This window comes from Terrapene carolina, unplaced genomic scaffold (assembly GCF_002925995.2).
Source record: "Terrapene carolina triunguis isolate 2854851 unplaced genomic scaffold, T_m_triunguis-2.0 Scaffold88, whole genome shotgun sequence".
Taxonomy (NCBI): Eukaryota; Metazoa; Chordata; order Testudines; family Emydidae; genus Terrapene; species Terrapene triunguis.
Window position 1 is genome coordinate 16551877 of NW_020664439.1, and position 17349 is coordinate 16569225.

The following is a 17349-nucleotide window of genomic DNA, read 5'->3' on the forward strand; positions in this document are numbered from 1 at the left end:
ACTCCATGTAACCACTTGGCACTGTCCAAGAACATCCTCATTAAGGGTCTTTTTTTGTTAACTCTGTCCTGATTTATGCAGCTGTCACTTTCATGCAATGGAATGGCTGACCTGAATAGGTGAAATCTGCTTCACTGGTGTATACTGTTCTCTATTTGAGGAGGTCTCATTTTAAGCTTATGCTCTAATAAATTTGTTAGTCTCTAAGGTGCCACAAGTACTCCTGTTCTTTTCATTTTAAGTGATTATTCTTTTGAGCTATATACAACAGCTGGGAAGCATTTTTGTTGTCATTACAAACTTTTGATTTACAGTTCAGAGGTTAAAGTACATTGATGTTATGCCCTACACTGTAAATACTACCTTTTCAATTCTGTTTTCCTGAGATCTCTGAAAATAGATGGTTGGTATTCCAAGTTCAGAAGCTGCTATCCACTGAAGAGTGGTTCGTAGCTCTGCATCTGGGCACTCTGGCTCCAGGTCAAAGTTTATCACCAGTAGGTCTTTTTGACAATTGGCTGTTTCCACTGATAGTCCAGAAGTGCTTTCTGAAAAAGGAGTCACTATGCAATTATGTGTATTAACCTCAGAAGCCCTACATCAAGTCAAATTTCTATGTCACAACTGATACAATTCCACTTACCCTCTATGTTTTCTGGCTGTTCTTTAAGGAAAGCCTTTTCTTCTGCTAATTCACTTAGAAACAAAACAACAACAAAGCCTGTTAGTAATATTAGGAACAGTGTAAAGCATTGTTTCATTAGAGTTGAGGTGATGAATTTGTCTTATAATGTAAAATTTTAATGTCTAATATTGCAAAAATGATAAACAGTATGGGGAGAGATGCGAATCAGGGTACATGCTACACAATGTTATCCCCACAGTATGACATACTGCTTGCAGAGTGCCTTGTACATCACACTTCATGAAAATCAATATATTGTTACTGTTGCCCATTGTGTAATCAGGGTAAGAAACTACAAGTCTTGTGACATGTGCCACCCATGCTGCATCTTTTTAAATCTTGCCTTCTTTTTATACCTGTCTTAGCTGTATGTAACCATAATGAACTAGTGGCTTCAGGAACTGTCATTTTTTTTAGCATATCAGCTCTGTTTTGATAACTGGGTTATTTCAATATCTTCCAAAAATGTCAAGGGGTCCTCATTTCATATGTACCACTATGCTTTCCTGGTAGACAGCAGGGGGAAAACTCCAGATTCAGTGTCACAGAACCCCGGGCTCCCCACCCTCCCTTTTGGAGGAGTAGGTCCCCACTATCTACATATTGCAGAAGGCTGTACATCTGGTAATAAAGTTACAGCCACTTGATATTTGCAGTGATATTTGCAGAGGTATAGCATCCACTGTATAGATTTACATAGGATCCCATCCTCTACTTAATCAAGGGAAATTGTGCATGGGTAGCATTTGGCTAGAAGAACTACTATTATCCCCCTCAAAAAGACTGCAAAATCCCAGTCTTAAATGGAAAGTTACATGGAAGCAAGATCATATACATTTTTTTTGGTAGCCACTGCCATATATGAGGAAAAGGTTAAAATAGCAGCATTCACTGCATGGTTTATCATGAGTGTAAGGCAATTCCTTGGCATATGTACACCATTCATGAATCTACAATTAAAAATCTTCTTAGATCTTCTATTTCAATATCAAACTATTCTCTGTCTGATCCTTGCTTTTGTAGTTACAGATTGCCTTATTTTTCTTGCCTTTCCTGACCTCTGTCTTCACAGAATCTCAAGTTTCTTGGCTGGTATCTGGTAAATTCACCAGTAGCTGGCTAGTGATTGAGAACACTTAGTTCTACAGGCACTTCATATGTAAGTGAAAGGCGTCAGTTTGAAGTGTCTGTGGGCAGCAGTCAGCACTCCATGGTGTTGGCAGAAAGGTGTAAATGTTTTATTACGGCTATCATCCTCAGTTGAAACAGAATATTTACAATTCTACAGAAAGGTGATTGGCATATGTGTATATCAAAAAGGTCAGAATTTTTGGATAGCAGGAGAAGCTAGATCCTTAGTGATCTAAAATGGATTGTGATCCATTAGTAGATGGTGAGGAGTTTCTGGGGCTCACGGTGACTTTGCAAAGCGCCTATCTTCTCTGCATGATGTACAGTATACTAATTTCTACAATTATACCACTGCATTCTACGACTTACCAGTAGGTTATACCATGTTTCAGGGTACTAGAATCTTTAGGCAGGTACTTGTACATCTCTTTATAACTTTATTGCTCTTGAGCAAGCTTGGTAGAATCATGCCCAGAGACAGTGGATAAGGAGTGTCTTGGGTCAAATTATACATCTTCTTGTAAAGAAAGTTATGATTTCTCTTTCCTTGGCTTAAATTCATTGACTCTGCTATCCTGATCTTAACTGCTATTAGGAGAAGCCTTTGAGAAAGTTATTTTTTGAGGAGCGTTCACATAGTGGGAAGTGGATAACTTAGTTAATTCTATCTTTAAACAAAGCACATGGTGGATATATATCCTTCAAGGTGTCCACCAGGAACAGCCTAACCATAAGCTAGTACTGTCACTCTGCATAAGGGTACCTGCATGTGCATTTATCTAAGACTAAGGACAGCTTAAACAGCATCTTAGAAGCACTGATAAGCAGGTGTTTGGCACGTTTTGGATGATATAAATGATTTTCAGCTGAAATTGGAATAGTACTTCTAAATATTAGACTTCATTTTAGTGGCTACTTACTTAATCATAGGAGAAGAGGGCATGTTTTCCTGATAAATTTCCAGGTCCATAATGCCAAGACTGCTAGTGGTACTGCTGTTGCCATTGCTGACAAAGCAAAAGTTTAAATATTAGTGCCAGTCTGCACTACCACAGATCCATACATTTTCTAATTAATGTGCAAAGAAAAGTGAATGTGATGTCCCCCTGGTATACAGAGTTACTGCTCTAAACCCAGGTTACACAAAACCAGGGCATATTACTCCAATCTTGCTCAATAAATGATTCCCAGGAACAAGGATACTGACATGTTTAAAATAATTCTAGATGAGTCAAGTATCCAGTCATACTCTGAACTGAAAAAAAATAATGGACCCAATCTTGTTAATGGCTTATGCAGTGATATGTGAATTTTAGTCCAACATCTAACCTTTGACAGAAAAACAAGCTGCATGAGTTTTTATACAGCATGACTATCAAGTAGTTAGAGATGTCCTGGGTACACCTGCGGAGATTCAAATACCTCTGAACATGGTGGGGTAAGGCAAGGTATCTCTCTGCATGCCTCACTACTTACCTTCTGGGTAACTCCATACCCATAACACAGGCAGCTCTTTCAGTGCAGTAAATCATACCATCTGAACACTGCAGGGAATCTGATGGAATTTACAGGTATAATGGCAATCTGTCTTGTCTTGCTGTCCAGTATGAAATAGACTGAGATTTCAACCAGGGCCAATGTTTTCAGTGGGATCAATAATATTTGGAAGCATTCTCTTTGGTTACATTGCAAGAATGAATCTTTCCATCTCAGGATGTTTGATAAGATAATGCCTTTTTACTGTATGACACCATCATAAATTAGATTATCACTCCGTCCGCATAACTATACAACCAAGATGCTGTGTATTTACTGACCCCAGTGCATATTAACACCAACAATGGAGAATTTTTTATCCTATGTAGTAGGGGTGAAATTGAACCAGTCTATTTCAATTAAAACTCCTATAGTATTTTTCTCACACCAAAATAGTGACTATGCAGTACCTCTTGCCATCAACTTTTACAAAGTCAGAGTGTTAATGATTGGTGCACTCTAGCTTACTGCATTGATTTCTCAGTGGGAAGAGCCACGAGGCACAATATATTAGCTTTCTCACATTTAAGAATTTATTAAAGGCTGGGCCCATGTACATAATGAGATGCACATTCACCCAAACTCATATACATAGCCCAGTTCAACATTCTTTCAACTAACCCAGCAGTGCTATATGACATTCAGAGACTCTCTGCTTTTCCCCGCCCCAATATAGTACTTTCCCCTTTGTCTTCACAATGCTGAGGAGAGTGATGTGGTTAACAGGTTAAAAATGTTAGCTTTACCTAAGAGTTCATGAGAAAAGCTTTTAGTAAATAGTAAATCTTTAAAGGGCTGAGGGCAGTCAGACTAACATAATTGTATATAAACTCTAAGGGCCAGATGACTTTTTTGAGAAGTCTGGCCTTGACAGGGGTGCAGACTGTGGGGCACTGTAGTGGCAATCCCAAGAAAAAAATATGCCAAGTCAGCTACAATTGCACCTGCTAACTCAGAAAAGGACACACTGTAACAGACACACTGTCATCCTTTAAGAATTTGCTCCCACTGTGCTGTTCAGTTGTGTGGGTATATAGGCTGGGAACTCTAATGCTACCAGTGATGCTGGCCTAGTCTAGACCCTCTACTCCCTGTAGCTACATCGAAGCTGTCCCTATCTAGGGACTCTAGGGAAAGGAGAAACTTCCTGTGCTCCCATACAAGCCCAGTCACAAAACGGCTCTAATTTTTTACTCTGTGTTCATCCCAATCAACAGAGAGCTCTGTACAACATCCTAAAATGTAAATTACTCAAGAAGATACCTGAATAAGCATGTTTGCAAGCAGCAGTAGATAAAACAATTCATAGTTTACAGTAATTAGTTTGTCCGGTGGTGCTTTCATTGTAGGGGCATGATGCAGTTGCTTGGGATTGAGTAGTTCTTTCTGTGTAGGATTCTAGCTACTAATGTATACAAAGACCTGGCTAAGAACCAGAACATGCACTGCAAAACAAAAGACACGTTCTGTAGCTAGTTGTGTTTCTGTACATTCTGATTACACCTTGCACGTCTCTCACAATTCTGACACACAATCATCAAACCTTTAGCTTGGTGATTAGTCCCTATTGTACAACAAACACAAATAGAATGCAGATACCTCATGGATCTCTCACTGAGTTGCAAGTAGCTACTTGTATCATCAGGATTGTCCTCATCATTAACTAGCTGGGACCAGCTGCCTGTGCTTTCATCGCTGCTGTTGAGAGGGTTTGGAAAGTCTTCAGCTGGTTTTGTTTCCACCATGAGTTCAGCATCTGGCTTGCTTCTAGTATCAACACTGCAAGAAAAGGCATTATTGATATGGTTAGTGAAAAATGTAGGAGTTTAAACTAGAGTCTCAAACCTTCAGGCAGTGGAGAGCTTGATTTCCAAAGAGCCAAGTAGCAGCAGGACACTTTAGTCAGTTTCAAGTTTTGTATTACAATTTCTGGCTGTGCTATAGTGGAGATACTCGTGGGGACTGATTCCTTTCCCATTCAGTGTAAATCTAGGGTAAATCCACTGAAGTCAACATAAGAACGGCCGTACTGGGTCAGACCAAAGGTCCATCTAGCTCAGTATCCTGTCTTCTGACAGTGGCCAATGCCAGGTACCCCAGAGGGAATGAACAGGTAATCATCAAGTGATCCATTCCCTATCGCTCATTCCCAGCTTCTGGCAAACAGAGGCTAGGGACACCATCCCTACCATCCTGGCTAATAGCCACTGATGGACCTATCCTCCTCCATGAATTTATCACTGTAATGTTCAGCAGTATAAAATGGTGCAAGATCAGAATCTAGACCATTTCTTGTTAGACCAGATTTTTAACTGGAATTTGTGTAAGATTCTCTTTAAAAATGGCTTTTATTATTATAAAAACAAAATAAATGAGCCTTTTCATTACAGTAACTCCTCACTTAAAGTCGTCCCGGTTAACACTGTTACGTTGCTGATCAATTAGGGAACATGCTCGTTTAAAGTTGTGCAATGCTCCCTTCTAACGTCGTTTGGCAGCCACCTGCTTTGTCCACTGCTTGCAGGAAGAGCAGCCCGTTGCAGCTAGCTGGTGGGGGCTTGTAACCAGGGTGGACCAGCAGCTCCCCTATCAGCTCCCCACTCCCCTAAGTTCCCTGAGCTGCAGCCGCCCAGCAGGCTATCAATCAGCAGTTCAGCTGTCCCTCCCCCCACTGCCATGTGCTGCTCCTGCCCTCTGCCTTGGAGCTGCTCCTAGAGACTTCTGCTTGCTGTGCAGGGGGGGAAGGGAGGGGGCCAATGTCAGGGTCTCCCCCTCCCCCCTGCTCCTGAACCCCGCTTACCCCTTCTCCATATAGAGCAAGGAGGGGAAACAGACGGAGAGAGACAGAGAGAGCTTGGGGCAGCAACTGCTGTCTCAACTTCCTGATCCACTTAAAAAGACAATGCACTTAAGAGTGGGTCAGCTTACTTAAAGGGGCAGTGTGCATCTCTCTCTCTCTCCCACACACAAGGTGTGTGTCTGTCTCTGTCTGCTATGCTGTCTCTCCTCCCTCGTGTTCTTGCTGCCTTGTGTGAGAGGCTATATTAACAACAATGTGTTAACCCTTGAGGGCTCAGCCAAGTGCTAGTTCATCATTTAGCAGCAAGGCATTCCCTGGGAAATATCCCTTCCTCTTCCACACTCTAACTTCACCACCTCAACCAAGCTTCACAATCATCATAGCTGTGAACAGTATTCAATTGTTTGTTTAAAACTTATACTGTGTATATGTCTATATAATATATAGTTTTGTGTCTGGTGAAAAAAATTTCCCTGGAACCTAACCCCCCCATTTATATTAATTCGTATGGGGAAATTAGATTCGCTTAACATCGTTTCGCTTAAAGTTGCATTTTTCAGGAACATAACTACAACATTAAGCAAGGAGTTACTGTATTTTGGGAATGCCATGTCACATAAATGTTAAAACTACCAAATTATGGGCCTGTATCATGACCTATTCGTAATTGGATGTTTAAACCCACACATGTAAAAATATGTCTTTTGGTTGGGTAGGGATAGGGAAAGAGGTATCATATAAAGTCCACTCCAGGCATCACCTGAGGAAAGGGACACATCTCTTTGTATGCCCTTAGAATAACAGAAGTATTGGAGCATAAGCTTTCGTGGGTGAATACCCACTTCGTCAGACCCATGCGTCTGACGAAGTGGGTATTCACCCACGAAAGCTTATGCTTCAATACACCTGTTAGTCTATAAGATGCCACAGGACTCTTTGTTGCTTTTTACAGATCCAGACTAACACAGCTACCCCTCTGATACTTAGAATAACAGTAATTCTTAGCAATTATATGGGATAGCACTTAATGTTTGTACAGTGGTTTGAAAATATAAACAAATTAATCCTGTTGTCAGTAAGTATTTTAAGGATGCTTATTATCTTTGTATTTCCAGTTGCATAACAGAGGTGTTAAATTTCTTAAAGTGCAACAGTAAAAAATAAATTGTGTTAGACATCACAAAGTATTAAAAACAAGATACATATCTGAGTCAAATAAAAATCCCTGAAAAGAAGTGTAGTACATGCATGATAAAAAAAAACCCCACTATTAACATATTTAGAAGTGAAACATACCAAATTTATGCTCAAATGTCAGTCCCATTTCATCTTAAATGTCACTGGAGAACCTCTAATTGGAAAAGGAACGTGTTCTTATGTGATACATGCATTCTTTCCCTAATCCATTCCGCCACTGAAAGTACAGATGCTTTGTGCAAAGCCATCTCATACACATTCTAGCTACTGACTGTGCTACTCCCCAATGTTCTCTTTCATGTTTAATTAAAAAGTGTCTGAATTATTTACAATGCAAACATCCTGCTTAAAAAACTCAAAATGTAGCCAGCAAATTTTCAATAGCTTTTGACCAAAATTTGGCTATTTCAAAATGACATGCAAAAATCTAACATTCAACCTTTAAGGCAACATTAAATCTATTCAAAGGAAATGAAAAGGGGAAATAAAATAAACAATAGCACCTTTCATCATGAAGGATTACGAAGCGCTTCCCTAACTATTTATTCACACTACCATTGAAATCCAGCTATCTTTTGGTTGGACAGATGGGTTGACAGCACACTGCAAAACAGAAAGTAAGAGGAACATTTCCCCAAGGATGCTGTGTCAGATCCTTAGGCCTGGTCTATACTGCGGGGTGGGGTGGGGAAGGGTATCGATCTAAGATACGCAACTTCAGCTACGAGAATAGCGTAGCTGAAGTTACGTATCTTAGATCGACTTAGAATCATTTACTTCACGTCCTCGCGGCGCGGAATTGACAGCCGCTGCTCCCCCGTTGACTCCGCTTCCGCCTCTCGCCGTGGTGGAGTTCCGGAGTCGACGGCAGAGCGATCGGGGATCAATTTATTGCGTCTACACGATGCGCGATGAATCGATCCCCGATAGCTCGATCACTACCCGCCGGTAGACGTACCCTTATTCTCGAAGTGCAGCTGTACTCTGAAACATGTCTTTGAAATGCTGCACCTTACAAAGCTGCTCCATGTGTGTATCTAGTCATATCTCCTTACTTTAAACAAGCTTTTGCTCCTTGTATTCCTGATAGCACTGCAGAGCCAACAGAATGTAGGGAGGATTAGTTGGGTAGTATACTGATTCATGCATCAATAGATTAATTATAAGGCAAAGATTTGGCCCTCACTTGCATAAGCATAACTCTATTAAAGACTATGTGGTTGCACAAGCCACTGTGAATATGTCCACACTGCATCAGGGATAAAGCCTCCCAGCCTGGGTCCCCAGACCTGTGCTAGCAGGGCTCATGCTAGTGCACTAAAAATAGCTGCGTAGACATTGCAGCTCGGCTGGAGCTTGGGCTCTTAAGCTTGGGGTGAACCTGAGAGCCCGAGTTCCAGCATCTACAAAGTTACAGTAGAACCTCAGGGTTATGAGCACCTTGGGAATGGAGGCTGTTCGTAACTCTGAACAAAACGTTACGGTGGTTCTTTCAAAAGTTTACAACTGAACATTGACTTAATACAGCTTTGAAACTTTACCATGCAGAAGAAAAATGTTGCTTTTAACCCTCTTAATTTAAATGAAACAAGCACAGAAAGTTTCCTTCCCTTCTCAAATCTTTTTTTAAACTTTCCCTTTATTTTTTTAATGGTTTACATTTAACGCACACTGTACAGTATTTGCTTTTTTTATTTGTCTCAGCTGCTGCTGATTGTGTACGTCCGGTTCCAAATGAGGTGTGTGGTTGGTCAGTTCGTAACTCTGGGGTTCTACTGTAGTTATTTTTAGTGCTCTAGTGCAAGCCCCACTAGGGCGAGTCTGTAGGCCCAGGCTGGGAGGCTTGCTCCCAGAGGCAGTGTAGACATACCCTGGAGGACTAATTAGGTATGCAGGACTTTTATTTTTTTGGTGATTGTACATGAGAAGGAATGAACGCAGCTTGACTCTCAGAACCCAAATTGAGCTTGGAGCACTGGTGATTAAAAAAAAATGTTTTTACTTAAAACTCTGCACACTTGATGTGGAGTTCCTAAGAAACAATAATGTGGACCCCCACAATGCCATTTTTAGGGACTCACTTTTCTGAGCAGAACTGAACTTCAAGAGAATTGCCCTGGGGACTGTGGTATCTGCTCTGCATGGAGACTCTGTTTTATGAGAATCCTAAAAGAGACCTCAAATGAATGCATAATAAGAAAGAGCTAATGAAATGGCTACAAGAACTGAATTACAATTAACCCAAGGTGAAACAGTAGCTTTCTGGCTTTATAACTTGGTGACCAGAAAATACAGAGCCTATTATTTTATCTTTATCTATGTTGGTACTATTGCCTTTCCAGATCACCGACAGATCTGGCTGAAGAACCCCTGCCTATTTGGAGTGAGGGTGAAAGATCACCCAGAAGTTCCTCTGCCTCAAAAGGGATTCACTATTTTTTTGGAGTGGGATGAAATAACAGTTTGGGGATCTGCTCCCGCCTTGCTCTGTCACTCAGGACAACTCCTGAGAAGTTACTGTATCAGTACCAGAGAAACCTCTGTGGCCTTGGAGGTTACCCAGAGGGGAAATGTCACAGGGTGGCTGTCCCTTTTAAGGGTAGTCAGAGATCAGTCTACTCGCGACAGGCTTCTTTAAGGAGAACTAATCATCTTGGCCTATTTGTAAGCAATTATCTGCCTCGGTGGCTGGTTGGCAGCTAACTGACTAATGAACACTTGGCCATAACAGGCTACCAGAACTCAGCTGGAGGGGTGTGCTCTTAGTGAGAGCAGGCCTTTAAGGAATGGAGCTCCCTGATCAGCTAACAAGAGGAGAAGCTGGCTGAGGACTACAGCTGAACTGAATCGTAACCCAGCCCTAGGAGGAGAGCTGTGGACTCCTTATCTGAAGAGGGTGAGTCTGTTGAACTATAACCCAGCCCTGGGAGGATGGCTCGGGACTCCTGAACTGGGGACAGGATGCCTATCAGTGTTGGACTGGAGGGAGTAAAGAGGGGGCTTTTGTACTCTATAAAAGAAATTAATAAGTGGGACCCCAAAAAGGGGTTATCTTGTTCTCAGTTCCCAGGTCTGAGTAAATGACTGGAAGCACCGAGAGAGCTGAGGACATTGTACCTGCAGGGCCACACGAGGGTGTGCTGTTGCTGGTAGGATGCGCAGGGGGCTGTACACTGAGAAATGGACCTCATTTTCATGCGGTTCCCCATGCCCACCAAGAAGTTTCACGCCTCTGTCCTCCTTTCAGCACAAAACCAATCACCATTATCATTCAGCATGCTGAGCAGCTAGATAATGTTGCAGCAAGGCATACCCTTTACTACCATGTCAGCTGCACTTGATATATAGCCCTAAACATATAATCCCCCATGTTTTTGTTATTAACAAGTGTTTAATTTTCTTTTAGAGCCATTAAACAATTAGATACTGCAAGTGCAATGTCCCAGTCTGGCCAGTCTTTCCATGTGGTCCTGATCCTCACACACAGAAAGTCCATTAGAATCACTCGGAGTTTTGTGTGTGGATCAGCATTGGGACCAATGTATTCCCTACAGAGGAGCTCCCCACCACTCCCAGCTTCTTATACATTACATTTCTTTTCCAACTATTTTCTCTCTCCATTGCTGTATTAACTAACCAAAAGTGAAACAAGACATTATTAAAGAGTTATATCAAGTACTAAATGTTAGCGAAACAACAATGGCATCGTTTTAAGCAAAACAGAAGTAGACTTGAAAGAGGAATACTTCAGTAATGTAACCTCAGCTTTTCTATCTTTTCCTTCTGCAGAGGGTCATTCAAAGTCTGTACAGTTTGTATTTCTGGAGAATGAGAACATGCTGCTCGGTGTTCTGGTGGAGTATCTGGGCTGAAACGTGTGTATTAATCTGTTACTGAACCACTTTGTTTCATCAGTACCACTACAGTACATTTCACATGGCCACATCATGAATTGTTCACCAAAGGCACAGATGAACCAGGGTATATTTGTCTGACAATAGCGGATAAGTCAAGTCATCATTCAATTCACCTACCTACATGTAAACGTTCTGCACACAAACAGAATTCACCCCCAAGCATGTGTAAATTGTACAGATGCATACAGCCTTGCTCTGTCATCTTCCTTTCCACAGCTCCAGTGGCATCTTCTCCCCACACCCTCTACACACCAAGAAAGAATAACATGGGGCCCACCTACCTGTGTGGTGAGCCCTGCATGACCAATCCCTGTATCTCTATGCTTTGAAAGCTTACTGACCTCCTCTGCCTCCAGTGACAAGGAGTGAAATCCTGGTTTCACTGAAGTCAATGGGAGTTTTTTCATCGACTTCAATGGAGCCAGAATTTCAGCCAAGGTCTCTTATTCCTTCCTCCATTAACAAGTCATATTACAACCACAGATGAGCTACATAAGTCACAAAATCCCCACATCTGTCTTCACCCTTACAAAACTCAGGTTTCGCCCTGAGGAAAGAGCAAACAGTATCTTTAACCACACCAGAAGCAGGTACACATTTGCTGAGTGGATTGTCCACCAAGATATTCATAATAGTTCAGTGTCTAGTGCTTTAAACCTCTATACTATACAGAAGGAGCAGTTCAGATGGAGTTGGTCAAAACATAGGATTACCCATTGCAGAAAACTGGGTGGTCACACTATATAACAATAAATATAATGTAACTACATTCAGCCAGACCCTGAATTTACTCCATCCGAAATTAATCTCCAAAACTACAGGCTTCTGGGTATTCTGAGTTTCCTGAAATCCAGAGCCAACACAGTGGAGGAAAAATCCCCTCTCTTCAGCAACTCTTGAGCACCCAATTCATCATTCAATTGTTACCTCAAGTTACAGCAAGTCAGCCTTGCAAAATTCTACTCACTCATATGAGTGACTAGCTCTTTCTTTTGTTTCTGGACAGGCAAGAAAATAATTAGGCCTTCCATTGTAAAACTTTATTAAGGGCCAAGTTTGCAAAAACCAGGTCCTAAGTTGTGCTTTTGCAAACTATGCATTGGTAACTGAGTGAGTGCAACCCACATTTGTATACTGTCTCCACTCCTGCCACACAATCACTTGTTTGTTTGTTACTGGTTGTCACTTGTTTGTTACTGGTACAAGTATACAGCTGCTTTTTTGCAAGTGGAAATTAGGATCAACACACACTAAAATTAGGCTCTCTACCTTTGGATTGTGCTACAAGATAGCAGGACTTGTATTTTTCCCAAACTGAGACAGTAGCAGATTTAGCATTCTTCAACAGAGGGAAATCCATGCTTTGAACCAAAGAAGCCAAGCTTTTCATTTCACTACAGAAGAGTAGCAGCTCAATGAGGCCTGTTTCCTGCCCAAGGTTTGTCAAGGTACCCATCCCTACAGATGTAATCACAGAGCTGACTACCAAGTTTTAAGAGGTCTAACTCTCCTTTCCAAGCACACAAGTAACTAGTTATGTGAATGAACAGAAGAGACAGTTCAAGGCCAAATTCTGCTGTCTTTGTTTTTACAAAAGCAGCATTAGTTTAAGCCTAGGTGTTAGCCAGCTGTGCATGCCCACATGGTTACCTGTGAAGATGATTTTTGCCAAGGCAGGATTAATCGGTGCAGGAGAGAAGGCAGAGTGGCATCAGGTGAACCAATAAGGTGCACACTAAAACACACGTTCCTAGATCTGGCCTTGCCTGTGACTCAAAGCATAGAGGACATGGACAATGTCAACTCTATGGGTCCGGAGGGCAGTGCAAGCCAGGTTGAAATAGTTTAAGCCTTTTACTCCCTCCCACCTTTGGTTTTCAGGCATAAACCAGCTCACAGTCAGAATTCAGCTCCATGTGTCCCGTGGTGTTAGAAGTGCACCTCTGTAATATAATTACTGTCGTACACACAGGTCTTTTTTTTGGCAATTATTAGAATTTCCATTTGTTTCCTTCATTAGGGGGCTGTAATAGGAATTTAATTCCAATATATTTGAAAAGGCTAAGTTCCTCCCACCATACCCCTCCTGGAAACCACTGTATACTGTTAAAGTTTAAAAACGAAGCAGTGTCTTGACTTGCCTTTTTCTGTCACTTACCTGGTATTTATCACGGAGCTTGAAACCATGTGCTTCCCAGAATATGCTGCTGGAGGTTTTTCTTTGTTTAGATGCTCCTTTGTTTCCCCAGCGGGGATGATACTAGAAGTTAAGGGCTCTACGTCTTTATTCAGCTCTTCTCTTTGATCAGTTTCTATCTGAATCAAAGGCACTTCCCTTAGGAAAGCAGAGGAGCCTATATGGCTTCCCTGGAGGGATCCATGGGTTGTGAGTTGTTCTTTTTTTCCATCTAAATTTATTCTGTCCCTTGTGGGGTTAGACTGACTTTGAGTCACACTTGGGAGAGATCTGCCTTCTGCTACACGTTCCCGGTTTGTATAGTCAAAGGAATCTTGATGGACGACAATTAACGTTTTCCCACTTTCAACAATATTTGCAGCCAGTCTGTTTGCATATTGTTCTACATGCAGTGGGGAATCACTGGGGAATTGATCAGCATCTGTAACCTCTGCCTCATCCCCTATAATCTTGTTCTTACGCATTAGAGATTCAATTGAGCTTGCCCATGTCTCATGAATCAGCATGTCTGTTACCTGGTCAGTCCTACATCTTTGGTATAGGCATGAGTCCGACTTGCAAAGACCCAAAGAAGACACAGTGTTGACCTGCTGTATGCTTAAGGAATCCCGGTGGCTGTTGTGAGCAAAGCCATCTAATGATTTTGCTTTGACTGGTGCATTCACTGTTAGCCTGGAACCTGATGATCTGCTGTCAGGCATAGAGGATTGTCTAAAACAAAACGGTGATCGTGGAGAAGGTGGTAACAAGCTGCCACTCCACTCCCTTGAACTCCTGATGGAAGAAGCGTCATCTTTATTTTCCTTTTCTATTTCCCTTAGCATATACCTATAAAACTCTTCTGTGATGCTTTCTGTGCTAGACTGTTTGGATGGGCAGCTTGGTCTCACGTTGAGGTGGCCATTTTTCCTGGCAACCTGTTGCAAGGCAGAAGTTAGAATGCTGCTTGCGTTTTTTCCTGCATAGTAGTCCAGTAATAAATCAAACCCTCTCCCTTCATTTTCCATCTGGTTCACCATAAATCTTGAAAATTCATCTGTAATACTTTCACAACTAGACTGCTTAGAGACAGAACTAGTCTGGCTTCCCGGCTGACCTAAAATGTTCATTGGGCCCAAAGTATTTACAGACCCTTTGGAATCCGAATCCTCTTCTGGTATGCTCTCACAGCTGGACCCCTTTGCCCGGCCCCATCTTTCACAGTGCAATCTGTTTCTGGGATGGTTTGGACCCTGCCAGACATTATCAACCATGGATAGCTCGGTTAGGTTCATAATTTTAGCAGCCACTTCATTTGCAAAGATGCTGACAGACTCTGGAGTATCTTCAAGGTTGATGGATTCATCCACTACTCTGTTCATCAGTCTTTCCTTTAGTTCAGGATGCTCATCTGTTTTCCTTTTGATCTCACTAAGCCTAGGTGGCCTGTGCTTCCTAACAACTGAGCCATTGGGCTGTGATTCCTTCTTCCTTTTTATAGTCCTGCATGATAAACTCTGGGTCACCAGATATTCATTTCCTCTTTTCCATGCACAGAACCAGGGTTGCTTACCATTTGAGTTTTCAAGACAAATGGCAGCTATTTCTGTTGCCATAGAGACCACGGTTTCTGCTAATTCTTCTGCAAAATCTGTTACACAGTATGTATCCCTTGGATGTTTTACCTGTAGCACAGGCTGAGAAGGAAACAAGATGTGATTACCTAACAAAGACACACTAACTTGGACTTCATTATTTAGCAAAGCATCACACTTGTGTTTGCTTTGGTTTTCTGTGTTCACAATGGCATCAGAAGATAACTGCTCTTGAACACCATGTCTGCATTCATTGACTGTAAGTGTGTTTTCCCTGTCTGAAAAAGACCTGAGGTCTTTCTTGCTTTGATATGGGGATCTGTAGCAATCTCTTGTGGCTCTTTTCAGATATCTTTTCTTGGGGGATGTTTTTGCAACCAGTGAGTTATGCCCACTGACACTACACAGCAGGTCTGAACGCAGTGTGGCACTTTCCATGGTATTTGACACCCCTTCCTCCTTATTATCTTTCTTTGTATTTGTCAAATTTACAAGATCTTTGCCAGCATTAGCACTGTAAAAAGTACTAAATGGTTCATTGGTGTGATCTGGGGCTTGCTGTGATGGTTCAGTAGCTGTTGTCTGTGTTCCTTGGCTTTCTGTTTCTGTTACCCTCCATCTGTCTTTGTCCTCGGAGAAGAGAGGTGAACACTCCCCAACCTGTGCAATATCTCTCATCTTCTTGCAAGTGAAATATATCACGTTAAAAAGCAGTTCATTGGCAGTCTCCATAAACATGTCGTGTGTACTGAAGTCTGAGTTACTGTCTGAACCAGGGTGTAGCTGTCTTTTCTTCCTAACCTCTTCCACAGAATGCCGCAGAATAACATTTGATACATTTTGTGCGAGTTCATCGCAAATTACTTCATCCAAGGGTGAAATCCGGGGCCTTGTTGCTGTTTCAATAATTCTTCCATTTATGGATTCCATAAAGTCCCCTACATTTCTGTATGTATTGGGCTTTGTCAAAATCATGGATGCCTCTTTGAGCAATGTCTCTGCAATGCTTTTGTTCAACTTCTCCATGCTGCTTCCTATGGCTATACTACAATGAAGGGTAATAGCTGCAGAAGTCTCAGCTGCAGATAAGAGTCCACTTGAAGTTGCAGGGTATTTATCTTCCTTTGTTTCACCAAGACCACAGACTGCTACAGCACTTGCTACTTGAGTCATGCCACACAAAGCAGATGGAAATGAATATTCTGTATCTGCACAGTTATCAAGTACTTGTGAAGATTTTATCTGTTCCTCTTCATTATCAACTGTTTTGCTTTTAGAGTCTGTGGCTTCTTGTTCTCTTTTGAGTCTTTCTGCAGCGTGGGGGCTTGAAATGGTTCCAATAACTGTGGCTGCACAAGCCAAAGCTACTTCCAGTGCACTCTGGGTGTGTCCTTTGGAATTCTCTTCCTGCAGGTAATCTGAAATTTCAGCAGAACTTTCTGATTCAGACCAATGGCACAGATTTGGGAAACCAGACCCAGGCCATTCTGATGTATTTTCACAGCTGTCTGGGCTTTGAACTATGACAATTTTTGGAAGTTCATTCCATGATCGGGACGTTATGTCTTCTGTTGTACAAGTTGCTGAATTTAAGGAGTTTCCTACAGAGATGCTAATAGCAGCCTCCTTGGTAAAAGTGGGTCGAGATTGGGACAATCTAATAAATGCATCTTGCAGAACAGACTCTGCTAAATTTGTAGCATATTGACCTGTTGTTGCTTGTTCATTTTGCAAAGGAGGATGAGGTTTCCTTTCACTTGTACGCTCTTCTGTGTCTAGCTTATTGTTTTGTTTTGATATTGTGTCACACTGAGAAGCTAGTTCTTCCTTAGCCATTCTGGTCAAAGATACACCTTCTGAAGTGCACACTGGATAGGAATTTTCAGCCTTGTCTGTAAGGGATCTTTCCAGGCTATTAGTATTAGGGGATGACCTAACTCTTCCAGCTAAACCATTCTTCCACTGTAGTTGCTGGATGGACTTATCCACAGTTTGTAAGATGCTGTCTTCAGCCACGATATTCAGCGCTTCTTCTGAATCAGCAGAGTTTTTAGCAGAAGCTAAGTTTTCTTTATTAAAGCAGTTGTCATCAAGGGCAAATGGCAACGTGGTCTTCCTATAGTGTAGGTTCTCAAGTCCCTTTCCTTTATGCTTTCTGATATCTGATGCAGTTTCTGTGACATGTAAATTTTCATGATCTGTAAAAATAAAAATGACACATTAGCCTTTAGATATCCAGCTATCATTTTCTAAAAGGTGATTGTATTAAAGTAATGTGTAGTACTGTACAATTAGCATACAAATACCATGTA

The 17349-nt window shown here is 41.7% G+C and overlaps 1 protein-coding gene across 1 annotated transcript in view; it reads right to left on the reverse strand.

Annotated features, from left to right (window-relative positions):
* The window catches only part of SPHKAP (SPHK1 interactor, AKAP domain containing), a 122249-nt gene that overhangs the window by 2481 nt on the left and 102419 nt on the right, over positions 1-17349 (reverse strand). The window contains exons 7-11 of the mRNA XM_024195211.1: positions 13425-17235; positions 4952-5131; positions 2737-2823; positions 644-696; positions 364-548 (exon numbers count right to left, since the gene is read on the reverse strand). Coding sequence (XP_024050979.1) covers positions 364-548; positions 644-696; positions 2737-2823; positions 4952-5131; positions 13425-17235 — 4316 coding nt within the window. The remainder of the gene's footprint in view (positions 1-363; positions 549-643; positions 697-2736; positions 2824-4951; positions 5132-13424; positions 17236-17349) is intronic.